Source organism: Oncorhynchus clarkii, chromosome 19, assembly GCF_045791955.1.
Source record: "Oncorhynchus clarkii lewisi isolate Uvic-CL-2024 chromosome 19, UVic_Ocla_1.0, whole genome shotgun sequence".
Classification (NCBI taxonomy): domain Eukaryota; kingdom Metazoa; phylum Chordata; class Actinopteri; order Salmoniformes; family Salmonidae; genus Oncorhynchus; species Oncorhynchus clarkii.
Window position 1 is genome coordinate 32,488,626 of NC_092165.1, and position 17,638 is coordinate 32,506,263.

Consider the following 17,638-nt stretch of genomic DNA (forward strand, 5'->3'; position numbering starts at 1 on the left):
TTGTCAAAACAATAAATAGAATACTGTATACTTATGTAACCAAATCTACCATAATCCTTCTTCAGGATATTTTCAGGTAAATGTAGTAGCCTACCTATGATGCATCACTTCACGGAGATGATTCTAAACTAAAACACCTCAGTAATGTGTACACAGACACGGTATCAGGCATCTTTTCTACTTGAGACATTACATCATTCACATTGTGTGTCCTCTGTATCCTTCATACAATCTAATACTCGTACTCAGTCTCTATATAGTGTACAGAGTGACAAGGCTCCCCCTGAAGACGGTCTATTATGATTGAGAGGACACAGGCTGAAAAGAGATAAGTAACGTCCACCTATTAGCACCATTCATACCAACATTAGCCTACATCATCAGGGTCTGTGGTGTCGCAAATGGCGTCTTATGGTGAGGTGATTATTGAGGAGGATTAGTGAGCAGGCACACTGACAGAAACATTTCTATATATATATATATATATATCACAGTCCACAGATGAGCTTTCAACACTGTCAGTCTGTTTGTGATATCCACACAGAGAGGAGAGAGACAGACCGGTGGTTTAGGTTGTACGACAGTTACGGGAGCGCCTGTCAATGTCTTCCAACTGTCTACCAACTGTCTGTCCTGTCTGAGTGTGTTTTGACTACTCTGATTATGACTGTTTTGCTGTACATGTATGGCATTAGTATGGTATGACAACGATACTCAGGGGAGTTGGCTAAAAGCACATGTTGATTTGAACCAGACTTACTACACAGACTAAAGACAGACTGGATATACTGTACATTACATCTAAGCCACCATGTTGAGAAGTACACTAGTAAGCTGTTTCTATACTTGTTACCATCCGGGAGTGTAATAGAAACAAGTCAGCAGAGTAGATTTCTGACATTTTGCACTCAAGTTTGGACACACCAACTCATTCAAGGGTTTTCTTTTGTTTTTACTATTTTCTACATTATACAATAATAGTGAAGACATCAGTACTATGAAATAACACATGCACACTACCATTCAAAAGTTTGGGGTCACTTAGAAATGTCCTTGTTTTTTAAAGAAAAGCACATTTTTTTGTCCATTACAATAATATAAAATTGATCAGAAAAACGGTGTAGACATTGTTAATGTTGTAAATAACTATTGTAGCTGGAAACGGCATGGAATATCTACATAGGCATACAGAGGCCCATTATCAGCAACCATCACTCCTGTGTTCCAAGGCCAGTTTTATTGCTTCTTTAATCAGGACTACAGTTTTCAGCTGTGCTAACATAATTGCAAAAGTGTTTTCTAATGATCAATTAGCCTTTAAAAATTATAAACTTGGATAGCTAACACAACGTGCCATTGGAACACAGGAGTGAGGGTTGCTGATAATGGGCCTCTGTACGCCTATGTAGATATTCCATTAAAAATCTGCCGTTTTCAGCTACAATTTATTTTATTTATTTTTATTTTACCTTTATTTAACCAGGCAAGTCAGTTAAGAACAAATTCTTATTTTCAATGACGGCCTGGGAACAGTGGGTTAACTGCCTGTTCAGGGGCAGAACGACAGATTTGTACCTTGTCAGCTCGGGGGTTTGAACTCGCAACCTTCCGGTTACTAGTCCAACGCTCTAACCACTAGGCTACCCTGCCGCCCCACAAGAGTCATTTACAACATTAACAATGTCTACACTGTATTTCTGATCAATTGTATGTTATTTTAATGGACAGAAAATGTGCTTCTCTTTCAAAAACAAGGACATTTCTAAATTACCCCATACTTTTGAACGGTAGTGTATGTAGTAACCAAAAAAGTGTTAAACAAATCCAAATATATTTTTTATTTGAGATTATTCAAATCTAGCCCCCCTTTGCCTTGATGACAGCTTTGCACACTCTTGGTATTCTCTCAACCAGCTTCTTGAGGTAGTCACCTGGAATGCATTTCAATTAACAGCTGTGCCTTGCTAAAAAGTTAATTTGTTTGAGCCAATCAGTTGTGTTGACAAGGTAGGGTTGGAATACAGAAGATAGCCCTATTTGGTAAAATACCAAGTTCATATTATGGCAAGAACGGCTCAAATAAGCAAAGAGAAACTGCAGTCCATCATTACTTTAAGAGATGAAGGTCAGTCAATCCGAACAATTTCAAGAACTTTGAAAGTTTCTTCAAGTGCAGTCGCAAAAACCATCAAGCGCTATGATGAAACTGGCTCTCATGAGGACCGCCACAGGAAAGGAAGACTCAGAGTTACCTCTGCTGCAGAGGATAAGTTCATTAGAGTTACCAGCCTCAGAAATTGCAACCCAAATAAGGGCCCATAGGGCTCTGGTCAAAAGTAGTGCACTTGGGAATAGGGTGCCATTTGAGACTCATATTGAGTCTTCCCAGTGCTTTGAGGCTGGCTGGCTGAACTAATTCTGTTCCTCTATTTCCTGTTTAATTAGAGGGTTGAGGGCTGGTCCACCATGACCTTCTAACAGAATCCAATAAGACCATCGGCTGATTGATCAGCCAGTCACTGATCAACCCAGTAGCCTACTTTCACCCTTATATTTTAGTCATGAAACAATAGCAACTTCAATGCATTCAACAATACAATCAATGCATTCAACAATACAATCAATGCATTCAACTAAGGCAGATAAAACAACCACACAACAATCATTGCACGTAAAACTTTCTTCAAAATAGCTGCTATCTGCAAAATCATCAGCACACATCATCCACAGCCCCAGCCTGGACTGGCTGTGCTGGGGTAGGAGGGAGAAGGGATTCTCAACATTGAGGCTACGTCCCAAATGGCATCCTATTCCCTACATAGTGCTCCACCAGTCCAGCTCCAAGGCTACTGAGAAGGTACAGCTCCCCTCATTACATCTAATTACATCTTCCTCCTACAGGGTCACTATACGTGATGTTGGACAAATCATTTTGTATTTTATTTTTTACCCCTTTTTCGTGGTATCCAATTGGTGGTTACAGTCTTGTCTCGTCTCTTCAACTCTCGTACGGACTCGGGAGAGGCGAAGGTCAAGAGCCGTGCGTCCTCCAAAACACAACCCAACCAAGTCGCACTGATTGTTGACACAATGCTCACTTAACCCGGGAGCCAATGTGTCTGAGGAAACACTGTACACCTGGCGACCGTGTCAGTGTGCACTGCGCCCGGCCCGCCACAGGAGTCGCTAGTGCGCGATGGGAAAAGGACATCCCAGCCGGCCAAACCCTCCCCTAACCCGGACGACGCTGGGCCAATTGTACGCCGTCCCATGGGTCTCCAGGTCCTGGCCTGCTGTGACAGAGCCTGGATTCGAACCCAGAATCTCTAGTGGCACAGCTAGCACTGCAATGCAGTGCCTTAGACCACTGCGCCACTCGGGAAGCCAATTTTGGACAATTCTGCACTTGACGGTGTTCTTTGCTAACCTGGTCCCAGATCAGTTTGTGAGGTCTGTTGTCTGGCAACGACAATGACCTCAGGACCAAGACAGCACAAACAGATCTGGACCGGGGCCCATATTCATAAAGGGTCTCAGAGTAGGAGTGCTGATCTCCCTGTCCATATAATCTTATTCAAAAGTGAAAATCAACCATAGATCACCATTGCCTTTCTGAGACACTTTGTGACCACGGGCCCAGGGTAGTTCCTTGCTACTAGGCCGTCTGAAACCAGAATATGAGATGAGAGTATATAGTGTGTGGAGGCCCACTCACCTTCAGCTGCACTAGATGCACGTCCACGTGTTTGTTGACTGAGTCCTGGTGGACAGAGTATGTGAGGTCCCGGACCCTCTCAGTAGTGGCCCTCAGCCACGTCTCGATCTCAGGCAGGTGCAGCACCACCTTCCAGTCCGCCCCTGTGTGCAGGGGAGGGGGCTTTTTGTTCTGATACCTCTGGGCCGGGTCCCTCTCCTGGGCCAGACCTTCCCCACAGAGACCACCCTGGCTGGGGCTGAGGCCTGCCTCCTCCTCCTCTTTAGGGCTGGACTCCAGGGTGGGCGTGATGGAGGTGATCATGGGCGAGACAGCCTCACAGGCCATGGGAGACACAGCAGCGATCATGGTGAATAACAGCTAGATCCTACAGCTAGATCCGTTCTCAATCAGCTGCAGAGAGACAGAGGGAGAGAGATGGATGAAGGGAGGTGGGGAGGACAGGGCGGAAGGAAGGAAGGAAGGAAGGAAGGAAGGAAGGAAGGACAGAAACATTAATTAGTAACTGTAGAGCTGCCAGAGAATGTTTAATTTATACTGAGAGAAGCCAATTGGGTAATTTCAGATGCAAATCCATAAGCAGTTCCTTTCATGCTCTGCTGGGGAATAAATCAGCCATCGTTCTACAACCAGATGTCTAATATTAGCAGCTACAGATACCAATGAGAGCTTCTTAATCAGACAGCTCAGCTCGCTGTCTTGTGGGGGAGCGTATGACCATATTCTAATATTATCTTAAGACATGGGAAAAGTTAGACCCAACAATGTGCACAAACCACCCACATTAACTGCCTAACTGTCTGACTGTCTGTCTGTCTGTGTCATGCCCTGACCTTAGAGAGCCTTGTTTATTCTCTATTTGGTTAGGTCAGGGTGTGACTTGGGTGGGCAAATCTATGTTTCTATTTCTTTGTTAACCTAGTATGGTTCCCAATCAGAGGCAGCTGTTTTTTGTTGTCTCTGATTGGGGATCATACTTAGGCAGCCCATTTTCCCACCTTAAGTTGTGGGATCTTGTTTTTGCATAGTTGCTGGTGAGCCTGCAGAACTTTACGTTTGTTTTGTATTTTTTTTCTTTTTTCGGGTGTCATTTAATAAAAAAGACAAATGTACGCCTACCACGCTGCACCTTGGTCTCATTCCAACGACGGACGTAACAGAAGATCCACAAACGGACCAAGCAGCGTGATCAGGAGGAGAGGACATGACGGAAACCTGAGAGGCGGGGGGGTGCTGCTGATGGGTGAGTCCGAGACCGAGGAGGAATTCTTGGACCGTTTGAGCGAGGAGTGGTTGACAGTGGAGAAGGACGAAAGAGTTTGGAGGGGTTGGAGTCTGGAGCAAGACAGTCGCTTTGAGGAGCGTGTGACCCTTCAGGCACCATGCTCCGATATGCATCCACAGCCCACATCCACCAGATTGTGCCGGCTCAGCGCTCCTGGTCTCTAGTGCGTCTCTTCGGCCCAGGATATCCTGCGCCGGATCTGCGCACGGTGTCTCCGGTGCACCTTCACACCTGATTTATTCGCCATGTCTTCAATGAAATCGTTGAAAATACAACTTTCCAAAATACTGCTGCGCGTAATAAGCGTCACAGCAACTCCTCTGATAGTCAAGGCGAGAATGGAGTTCGTTACATGTACATTTACAAACAAGGAATGGTGGTCCAACCCAAAACCATTACATACTGGCGTTTACCTCAGCTCATTGGCTATCTACCCAGCTAGATTTCAAGAAGATCATTGGGCAGAAATACAGACAATCAACGAAGCTTCGCTAAAATTATTGGTGCGCAAGGTAGTCATTGCTCGTTGTCTTCAAATCAGTTCACTTCGGTCAATACTCCCCGCAAAAAAAACTATCACGTTTGGCTGTGTTGCAAACATCCAGAGGAATGCACTGAAACCAACCATGACTAGATAAACGATTCTTTACTGTGTGTAATTAAGTCGAATGCTCCGTAAAAAATGTATAGAGATGGAATTCACGGCACAAACAGGTTACAAAATGTTTCGATTTAAGCTATAAAAATGGATTTTATCAAAGAAAACGGCACTTCATTTGATCACTGGGACCCTCAGGAAGAGAAATAAGAGCGTAATAAATAAATACGTAAATGTACACATGAACAACTGAATACAAAAACAAGAAACGTGAAAACCCAAAACAGTCCTATCTGGTGCAAACACAGAGACAGGAACAATCACCCACCAACACAGTGAAACCCAGGCTACCTAAGTATGATTCTCAATCAGAGACAACTAATGACACCTGCCTCTGATTGAGAACCATACTAGGCCAAATCATAGAAAAACAAACAGACTGCCCACCCCAACTCACCATACTAAATAATGACAAAACAAAGGAAATAAAGGTCAGAACGTGACATTTTCACTCTGAAATTTCCCCTGATGTTGATCCCTGTACGGGGATCGCAGCCATAAGAGGTTTTCAGGAGCCTTTTGGTCCTAGACTTGCCATGCGGTAGCAGAGAGAACAGTCTATAACTTGGGTGACTGGAGTATTTAACAATTTCTTGGGGCCTTCCTCTGACACCACCTAATATATTTGTCCTGGATGTCAGGAAGCTTGGCCCCAGTGATGTACTGGGCCACACGCACTACCCTCTTTAGCGCCTTATTATCAGATGCTGAGCAGTTGCCATACCAGGCGGTGATGCAACCGGTCAGGATGTTCTGTCTTGGTGTGTTTGGACCATGACAGTTTGTTGGTGATGTGGACACCAAGGAACTTGAAACTCTCGACCCGCTCCACTTCAGTCCTGTCGATGTTAATGAGGGGCCTGTTCGGCCTTCCTTTTCCTATAGTCCACGATCAGCTCCTATGTCTTGCTGACATCGAGAGAGAGGTTGTTGTCCTGGCAGTCTCTGACATCCTCCCTATAGGCTGTCTCATCATTGTGTCGTTAGCAAACTTAATGATGTGGTTGGAGTCGTGTTTGGCCACGCAGTCGTCAATTGCTCGACTATGATCTCCTCGGCCACAACATCAAAATTAATGACAGATTTTTTGAGTTACCTTAGATTAATTGACTTTTGAGGAAATGTATAATGGCTATGGCATCTCAAAATGGGCAAACAGTACTATTGCCGCTTTTTTCTAGTTTTTCAAGCAAATGTGTTTTAAGGGAGTATGAGAGCACACTTGTTCGGTGGTCTAGCCACCAGCCGAACTGAAGCTTGCTGACGCCTTTACAGGGGAGGAACAGGAACCGGAATCTTACCCTTATCCTGTCGTTGGTTCTCCTCTCCTCCTTCACATTTTATTGTGGGATTAAACCATTTTTTTGTCAACAATCTACACAAAATACTCTTATGTTAAAAAAGATTGATATAAATTAAATAAGTATTCAGCTCCCTGAGTCAATACATGTTAGAATCATCTTTGGCAGTGATTACAGCTGTGAGCTTCTTGGGTAAGTCTTTAAGAGCTTTACACACTTGGATTGTGCAATATTAGACCATTATTCTTTTCATCATTCTTCAAGCTCTGTCAAGGTGTTGGATTGGAGATCATGGCTATAGACAACAATTCAAGTCTTGTCATATATTTTCAAGCAGATTAAGTCAAAACTATAACTTGGCATCTCACTGTCTTCTTTGTAAGCGACTCCAGTGTAGATTTGGCCTTGTATTGTAGGTTACTGTCCTGCTGAAAGGTGAGAATGCTGATCATTGACTACAGCTCAACACCACAATGCCCACAAAGCTCATTACTAGGCTAAGGATCCTGGGACTGACGGGCTGCCCCCAGGTGGGTAGGCAACAACACATCAGCCACGCTATTCCTCAACATTGGAGCCCCTCAGGACGTGTCAAGAAGCAGCGCGGCTTGGTTGGGTTGTGTTTCAAAGGACGCACGGCTCTCAACCTTCGCATCACCCGAGTCCGTACAAGAGTTGCGGCGATGAGACAAGACTGTAACTACCAATTGGATACCACGAAATTGGGGAGAATTATTTCTTTTTTCATTCAAAAATAATAAAATAATAACAATAAAAAGATGTAAAAAACGTACTTTCTACCATCTGAAAATACCTCTCATCTTTTGTGACAACTGTATCCTCTCCTTCAGTGTTGATCTAAGCATGTAATTATGTTGACATCATTGATCTACAAGTCATTTTGCATGCCGAAGAACCCCAGGCAATATCAGTAGCCTAGTCAAACACGGACCAACGAGAGGTCGGCATATTCCTGATCTGGCACACCTGCGCATCACCTTCAGCATTCAAATGTTTGTAAAATGGCTTGCTCAATAGTAGGCTTTATTCCTTGACAACCAATATAATTTGCCAGGTTATTTTTTATCAAATGCAGTGTTTAAAATGGTGTTTTACCGGAATAAAAGTAGCCTAAGCTACTACCAGAGACACAACTCCATCTGGCGATAGGTAGGCTACATGCTATAGGAAGGCTACATGCTATAGGAAGGCTACATGCTATAGGTAGGCTACATGCTATAGGAAGGCTACATGCTATAGGAAGGCTACATGCTATAGGAAGGCTACATGCTATAGGTAGGCTACATGCTATAGGAAGGCTACATGCTATAGGAAGGCTACATGCTATAGGAAGGCTACATGCTATATGAAGGCTACATGCTATAGGAAGGCTACATGCTATAGGTAGGCTACATGCTATAGGAAGGCTACATGCTATAGGAAGGCTACATGCTATAGGTAGGCTACATGCTATAGGTAGGCTACATGCTATAGGAAGGCTACATGCTATAGGAAGGCTACATGCTATAGGTAGGCTACATGCTGTTCGGGGCTTTATTTAGATTATTCAGCTTCACCATCAGCAATGGTTTTGGTAGTTTTGCTTTAAACAATCGGTATTGTTTCCCTTATGGCTCAGCTCAGGCGCCTACACACACACACACACACACACACACACACACACACACACACACGCACACATCCACTGAGACGCATATTTTAATTTCGAATGGAAAATGAACGTGTTTATGCAACAAATGTTAGTGCTATATTAACTCGCATCGATTCGTTCCTCTAATCAAACCAAATCACTTCAAACTAAAACGTATGGTTCCTGTATCGTGTCGGAGCCATGAGTATGGAATCATCTTCAAAGGGAAAGATGCACCTCCCTACGTGGAAGGTCATATTACAGTGGTCTAAATGAACCTTGTCTCTCTAAATCATTCCTAGGCTTAACATCTAATACCTAATATATTTGACCTATAGAAGGCACTAGATGATATCCCAGTCATCATTAACAATGTGCTCCTGTGTATGACACATTTCTTCTTGTATTACAAACCCAACAAACCTTAAAGCCACGCTTCTAAATCTGTACATAACCTCAAATAGTGGGTCATCAACAAACATGTAAACAATGGAGCAGACCCTATCTCCTCTATCAAATCAAATTATATCACTGTATGTACAACTAAATATTATATAGACTGATCACATCAGTCCATGCTGCAGTGATTAACAATATTGTCCAAAAGGTTAACTTTCCTCTACACCAGTACAGCAGAGCAGTGTGATTGGAAACAGCATTAGTTCATAGAATAGAGAAACACAACAGTACGTTACTGGAAATCAATGGCTTGGATGAGGAGACGCATCCTGCTGCTTTATTATGACACTATTACAGTGAGAGGCCTCCCATCTACCAATGAGAAGTCATTATGCGCTGACTGATGGCTCAACCTACCAATAAGAAGTGGCTCACACGATAAAAGGATGACTCAATTCTGCATCTGCATTACCCTCCTGACCTTTCAGTCTCATCTGGAAATATCACTCTGCTCATCCTGGAGATGACAAAGCCGTTTTATTGCTGCTGCTGCCTCTGCTGCTACTGATACACATGCACGTGCGCGTGCACAAGCACACACACATGAATGTACATACACAAACGCGTGCACGCATGGATGCACATACACACACACACAGGGCCAGACAGAGAGACCTTGTAAATATAAATCAATTCCACCCACCTCTCTCATCTCTCTATTCTCGCTCACCTTCTCCCTCTCCTTCTCTCTCCCTCTCCCTGTATTCGCTATCTCCCTCCATTCTCTCTCCCTCTCCTTCTCGCTCTCCCTCTCCTTCTCTCTCTCCCTCTCTCTTTCTCCCTCCTTCTCTCTCCCTCTCTTCCTCTAACGATCTGTCTACCCCCTCCATCTCTCATCAATCTCACACACAGACATGGTACAATGCTAACACTCCTGTCCATGCGCGAAGAACTGCACAGGCAGCAATTTATGCCTCTGGTCTGACAGCATCCATTTTGCTCTTCATTCCACCCTGAGGTCCATCTACAATGAGGACATTAGTAAAGCACCTTGAGAAGCGCTCCTTCCCGACTGAGCATCACATATGAACACATGCTATTGGCAGCTAGAATAGCTGCCACTTAGCTAAAACACAGTCACACACACACAGTCACACACACACACATAATAACATCCAGAGGCAGTGCAGCTGACACAATTCCGTTCACGGGCTACACACTCTCCTGACAAAAGAATTCCAGGCCGACAATGAGGGATCACATACCACAGATGTGCTAAGTCCACTGACCATATGGCCCAGCATACCTCATTTCAAACCCTCGGCCCAAAAAAGGAAATCCCATGAGAAGTCGAGCAGAGCTTACCGAGTTCCATGTGAGGATAAATAGAGGCCAGGCAACATCAGGCTCCAGATAAAAGTATCCAATCCCTCTGTTTGTCAGACTGACAGTCAGCCTGCCTCTCTGCCAGGCCAGAGTGACAGACACTTCTTAGCACTGCCCTCAGCCATGTGGTCGTGTGAGTCTGAGTGAGTGAGTGAGAGAAAGAGAATCTCTGCAAGTCCAAGCCACTCCCATTTGAAACCTCCATGCTTCCTCTCTCCATCTCTCTCTTCATCTCTCTCTCTCCATCTCTCTCTCTCCCCCCCTGCCTCTTGACAGTAACAGCCCATGTCAAAGGTTTCTGCCGAGGCCTTTATTATGACACCCCTGAGATGATGCTGAGGGGGACAGTATGGAACTCACTGGTGTTCCATATATACCTGTCTTTTCTACTTCGCTCTCTGTATAGTTGACCTACTAAAAACACCAGGCGTTGTGTTGTTATGGGGGTAGCCTTAGCCTAAGCTAGATATTGACTGGGAGCCAGAACATGGAAGGGGTCTAAGTAAATAGAGCCTGTAAATCAGAGCCTATTAGCTAATCATTGGTCAGGCACCGACATCCTGTCTGCCTGCAGAACCTCATCCTTTAAGTCATTTTATTACTGTCTTACTGGGCCCGGATGAGAATTGGACCACTTTGACTCCATCCCTGTGATTCATATGGATGTCTATGAGCTAAGACTTGTGTCATCAACACCATCATCATCATCCTCACTATGCTTGATTTGCTGAATGAGGCCCTGTCTCACTCTGGGCTGTGAGCTGTATGCTGCCTGGCAGGGTCAGGAAACTACCAGCCTCAGCCTCTTAAAGGGCTCATAACCACAGATCTAGTATTAGATTACCTTAACACCAATCTAAATCTGAACCGTTAAGGACTTAAAACAAAAGCTGACCTTAGATCAGCATCTAAAAGGGCTCATAACCACAGATCTAGTATTAGATTACCTTAACACCAATCTAAATCTGAACCGTTAAGGACTTAAAACAAAAGCTGACCTTAGATCAGCATCTAAAAGGCAACTTCGTTTTTCCTACTGTATAGTAGGATTGCCAATGTTGGGCATAAAGACAAAGGACGACATAGATAGAACCAGTGTGAGCACTGCAGCATATTAGCCTTCAGGGCAGTCAGTGGGCATGGTACTAACAATTACCAAGCCTCATTAAGAATACAATAAGGCTTTTGTTTCTGCTTATGTTGCCCTCACATCTTGAACAAACTACAATTTCATAGTTATTCATTTAATGTGTACGCTTTCATAGGCTACAAATCATCCAAAACTAACAACAAGTGAGTGAGTGAGTGAGTGAGTGAGTGAGTGAGTGAGTGAGTGAGTGAGTGAGTGAGTGAGTGAGTGAGCGAGTGTGTGTGTGTGTGAGAGTACTATTCTTTGTGACAGTCACTGTAAACTAGGCCTTATCACCATTTCTGATTAATCTGCAAAACTCTGTCCCTTAATGATTCAATTAGCAGTCCCTAAATTTGTCACCCTCTCGTTCCCCTGGCTTCTGCCAAATGCAAATGACAGGCCTGTCATGTTCAGTGTTCATGCAGTGACATGGAATCAACCGAGGGGTAAAAACAACAACGTGCCAACAATAACAATAACAGTATACTGCAGCGTTGGAATAGACAAGCCTATCATCAAAACTCATTACCCCTGTGACAGAGAAGGTTGCTTGAAACCCCTTTCACACACATGTATTAGACTATTTAACACTGAATCAAAAACAATAACCAGGATATGATCAGATTTAGTCTATAGAGAACAAATGTGAGCCCAGGACCAAGGCAAGCTCTCTAACATGCCTAGAAATGCTTGTAATGCACATTTTAGAGTTGTATTTTATTGTCCCCAGCACAAGGTGCACCTGTGTAATGATCATGCTTTTAAATAAATCTGTGCACAACATTATAGAGAAATAAGCTTTTTGGGATCTTTTATTTCAGCTCATGAAACATGTGACCAACACTTTACATGTTGGGTTCATATTTTTGTTCAGTATATATCATTAATAAGCACATATGAGACAGCTGCCCATCAAACAGCCATACGCTATCCCAAATACCACCCTATTCCCTTTATAGTGCACAACTTTCAACCAGGGCCAACAGGGTCAAAAGTAGTGCACTATTCAGGGAATATGGTGCCACTAGGGACATATTCAAAATCTTTTCCTCTACTCTGTGGGTTCTAGCAGCATAAAACCACCCTGGAGTCATGAGAGAAACCCTACACCAGAGCACCTTGGTGGGAGTTGAATCACCCATGTCTCTGGTGTCTATAGCAGCAGAGTGCAGTTACAGTAAAGCCTGTAACATTGACATTAAGCCCCTTTAATTGCATTTCAAACCGATTTCCAGTCCACCCATGATTCACAAATGCATGGCTACAGCATCACTTGGGTTACGTAATACGGGGCTGATTTCCAAAGCATCACCCAGAGATGTGTAGGCCATAGTGGCTATGACAAGGCAGAGGAGACTATGGCTCAGTATGGTGGTGAGCAAGCAGGCACATCATTACCTATTATCCAATAATACACTGAAACGTATGGGTGATACATCTAACTCTAGAGGTAATATGGAAATAAGGCCACATTTTATTCTATTTTATGCATAATGAATTCAAAGATATTGAAATTTGGGGGGCATCAGTTCCCCTTCAAATAAAATATCTAGTGAACACTGTTGCTGGCTTGGAGAGTAACACCAGGGTCATGTTCAGTAGGCCACAATGTAGAGCAATATTTTGCAATAGAAAACCATTTGTATTGGACAATTCATGCAGTACCTCCTCGTTTCACTACGTTTCGAAACTATCTCTCTACTGAACACAACCCGGCCACAAGCTGTTGGGAATAGGGATCCCACAGGGAACAATGTGACTATTATCCTGTCAGGATCTCTCTGTGGCCCAGGCAGTCCATGACAGATGAATCATTTACTATTCATGAGGAAGATATGTTACATGTCCTATGGCACCCAAAATGAATCATAACATTCAGAGGGAACAAACACTGGATTCTACAATGATAATGCAAGGGCACAGTTGTTTTGTTGCTCCTTTAATAAATTCAATTTCAGCAGCTTGATATAATATAGCTGAACACAGTACAGAGCATAAGGGTTTCAAAGCTAATGCATGTATGGCTACTAACCAGCTAGCACAAAACGTTCCGATATGTTTCTTAGAGATTGGTGAGAGCATGGTTGCCCTGAGGTTATTTTGCATACAACCTTCCCAAAAGGTTCTGGGAATGATGCAGGATGGTTCTATTTAAAGTCATATTCTCAGAACATTAAGAAAACGTTCCATAAGAACCACAAGAAAACATGAGTAAAATCCTAAGAATGCTATTTAAAAACATATACATTCCGTTCTCAGCGTCACCAAACTCTCTAGCCTCTATCTTGTTAAGTGTGTTCAGGTGTGTTGGCCGTGCCCACTAATTGGCCACACCTGATCTTAATAAGTGCTTGTTTACTTTGAAATGGGGTCTGTTTGAATAGACTTAAATGAAAAACAGGATCATGGCTCGGATAGGAAAAAAAGATGGCGGAAGCGGATGATGGAGTGGATTCTGAATCTAATGGTGGTAAAATCAAGGAGAATTGGAATATTGTCCAAAATAAAGGAAAACTGAGCAAAGTAGAGTACAGTGATGATAATGTCACTTCGTATCTTGTAGGAGTACGGTTTGTAAATGAGGAGCAGCTGATCGAATTACCCATCTTGAGGAATCAATTTGAGATATGCAAACTGGTGGAGAGAGTGCTGGGTAGAGTGAAGGCTGTGAGGATCATGAGAGGCGGGTTGGTTTAGATTTTTTGTGCTTCTGAGGATCAGAAGAAAAGTGTGTTGCGTCTCAACCGATTTGATAAGTTTGAAGTGGTGTGTGTGTGTGTGTGTGTGTGTGTGTCTCTCTCTCTCTCTCTCTCTCTCTCTCTCTCTCTCTCTCTCTCTCTCTTAGGAACAGGGTACCCCTCAAGGGGGTTATATCTGGAGTCTTGTGGGAAGTAGATGTTGAAGAGATGAAAAATATTCCTGGAGTGATTGATGCACGTTGGATGAATCGTGTGGTGAATGAAGAAAAACTGTTTTGTCTGTTTTTTTTTGTTGATATGGAGTCTCCCTAATCAAGTGCAGTTAGGGTATATTAACTACAGAGTCAGAGCATTCATCCCAAGACCAACGCAGTGTGATCATTGTAAAGCTTTTGGTCATGTGTCAAGTGTTTTCAGAAGAGAGAAGTCGAGATGTCCAAGTTGTGGAAAAGATCACGTGATGAAAATGTGACATGTTGCAACTGTGGTGGGAACCACAAAGCCACGTCTTTCAAGTGCCCCACAAGGGGGAAAGAGAATGAAGTGGCCAAAGTCAAGGCTATCCAGAGCATAGCAGCTGTTAAACAGGTTGAGAGTTTGAATGGTGCACTTGAAGAGTCCATGGTGGTGGATAGGCTTTCACTGCAGGCTGCAGCGGTTGCCTTTCACTAGCAGAATCCTGACATTTTAAAGGTTAAGAAGGTTGACTTTGTGGCCTTCATAGCTATGGTGATAAATGGCACTGCCAAGGTGGAGAGAAGGTCCAGGAAGATACAAATCATTGTGGAAGATGTTTCCTGGGGCTGAAAGATTTCTCGGCGAAGGAGTTACATGGAATATTGTCATAAGCGGTACCACCCTATCAGGCTCTAGGCCTAGAGCCTGAGAAGGTAGATATGGAGAATTGGAAGCAGTAGGAGTTTTGTTTTGTCAGTGTACTATTTTTCTTTGGGTGAAGTTAAGTTAGTTTCCTTATCACCTATTGATTTTATTTTCACCAGAAGATCATAAGGGTTGAATCTTACCGACTCTGTGCCACAATAAAAATCCAGGTTCATGCATGATTAATGCCTAAGCAAATTCATTTCCAGGTGTCCTATCTGTGCTTGGATTTCAAAACTGTTAACATAAGCTAGCATTATTATATTATTAAAAGTATTTTTAAAACATTCAGTAGAAAGCTAAGGAAGTTATTAAAAAATGTCAATCTTATCATTTCTGTTCTCAGGACGTTAATAATACCTTCCAGGAAAACATTTAGAGAACGATAGTAAAATGTTCTCAGAACCCTCCTGCTACCTAAAAAGTCATGTTCCCCGAACAGGCAACATTAACCCTTCCATTCTCAGAACGTTTAAAAAACATTCCGTTTTACTGGTCAGGAAACTTATGGCTTTGTCCCCAGAACCAATTGGAAACCAAAAACATACGTTCCCACAGCTTCCAAGGAACCAAATGTACTAGCTGCGTCCCAGTACTGTTGTAACTCACTAGCTACTGGTATGGTTGGACCATTAGCTGTGTAGGCCAACACCTAAACAAATACAGAGGATTCATTCAATGTCAAATGTTGAGGGCAAAACATTAGCAACTTCAATTACTTTGCATTGGTTACTATACAGTTGGTGGCGAGCTTTACACCACTCCAGCCGACGCTTGGCATTATGCATTGTGTACTTAGGCCTGTGTGCGGCTGCTCTGCCATAGAAACCCAATTCATGAAGCCCCCGACGAACAGTTATTGTGCTGATGTTGCTTCCAGAGGCAGTTTGGATCTCAGTAGTGAGTGTTGCAACGGAGGACAGACGTACTACGCGCTTCAGCACTCAGAGGAGACATTCTGTGAGCTTATGTGGCCTACCACTTCACGACTGAGCCGTTGTTGCTCCTAGACGTTTTCACTTCACAATAACAGCACTTACAGTTGACAGGGGCAGCTCTGACCTGTTGGAAAGGTGGTATCCTATGACGGTGCCACGTTGAAAGTCACTGAGCTCTTCAGTGCATGCCTTTCTACAGCCAATTTGTTGTCTATGGAGATTGCATGGCTGTGTGCTCGATTTTATACATCTGTCATCAACGGGTGTAGCTGAAATAGCCGAATCCACTCATTTAAAGGGGTTTCCACAAACTTTTGTGAGTAGCTAGCGTAGCTAGTGATGGGAAAGGTCATTCTCTCTGTGACCTTCATCACACCTTAGTTCTAGCAGGAACAGCAGTTATTTTGGAAGCTGTGTTCTCCCCCACATTGGTTCAGGTAGAGTAGTTCCAGCTTCTCTCTTGCTCTCCTTCCGTCTCTCTCCATCCTCCTCTCTCTCTACAGAGGGACAGATAGATCTCTTCTGATCAGGGCCCTAGGGGCGAGAGGCTGAGGTCATTATGGCACATTTCTCTGTATGAAGAGTGGTATCTCTAGATACTGTGCAAAGACAACAAGAGGTAGATGTGATAGAATGGGTTAGCTAGGGCAGGCTTTAACCTTGAGAGCTCTCTCTGACATCATTATTGCTTGTGAATAGATTGTACAATGCATGCAGTATAGTCCTCCTTTTATGTGGCACACCGTTGTTTTCTCTGGCTTGGCATCACTGAATGATGAGTCAAAGCCAGTCCATGTTTGAAATGCATGTTCACATTTCTTGGATAGTAATATTGTATATAGTGCATTCGGAAAGAATTCAGACCCCTTGACTTGTTTTCCACGTTTTGTTAGTTTACAGCCTTATTCTAAAATAGAATATAAAAAATCCCTTATCAATCTACACACCATACCCCACAATGACCAAGCAAATACATAATAAAAACACAGAAATGTCACATTTACATAAGTATTCAGACTCTTTACTCAATACTTTGAAGCACCTTTGGAATTGATTACAGCCTAGCGTGTTCTTGGGTATGACGTTACAAGCTTGGCACACCTGTATTTGGGGAGTTTCTCCCATTCTTCTCTGCAGATCCTCTCAAGCTCTGTCGGGTCGGATGGGGAGCATCACTGCACATCTATTTTCAGGTCTCTCCAGAGATGTTCGATCGGGTTCAAATCTGGGCTCTAGTTGGGTCACTCAAGGACATTCAGAGACTTGTCCCGAAGCCACTCCTGTGTTGTCTTGGCTGTGTGCTTAGGGTCATTGTCCTGTTGTAAGGTGAATCTCCACCCCAGTCTGAGGTCCTGAATGCTCTGGAGAAGGTGTTCATCAAGGATCTCTCTGTACTTTGCTACATTCATCTTTCCCTCAATCCTGACTAGTCTCCCAGTTCCTGCCGCTGAAAAACATTCCCACAGCATTATGCGGTCACCACCATGCTTCACCGTAGGGATGGTGCCAGGTTTCCTTCAAACGTGACGCTTGGCGTTCAGGCCAAAGAGTTCAATCTTGGTTTCATCAGACCAGAGAATTTTGTTTATCAT

At 43.5% G+C, this 17,638-nt stretch overlaps 1 protein-coding gene across 1 annotated transcript in view; it reads right to left on the minus strand.

Annotated features, from left to right (window-relative positions):
• LOC139375052 (A kinase (PRKA) anchor protein 6) overlaps positions 1 to 17,638 on the minus strand; it is a 181,932-nt gene that overhangs the window by 159,822 nt on the left and 4,472 nt on the right. Inside the window, exon 2 of the mRNA XM_071116434.1 lies at positions 3,716 to 4,108. Within this exon, the coding sequence (XP_070972535.1) occupies positions 3,716 to 4,063 (348 nt within the window). The 5' untranslated portion in view covers positions 4,064 to 4,108. The remainder of the gene's footprint in view (positions 1 to 3,715; positions 4,109 to 17,638) is intronic.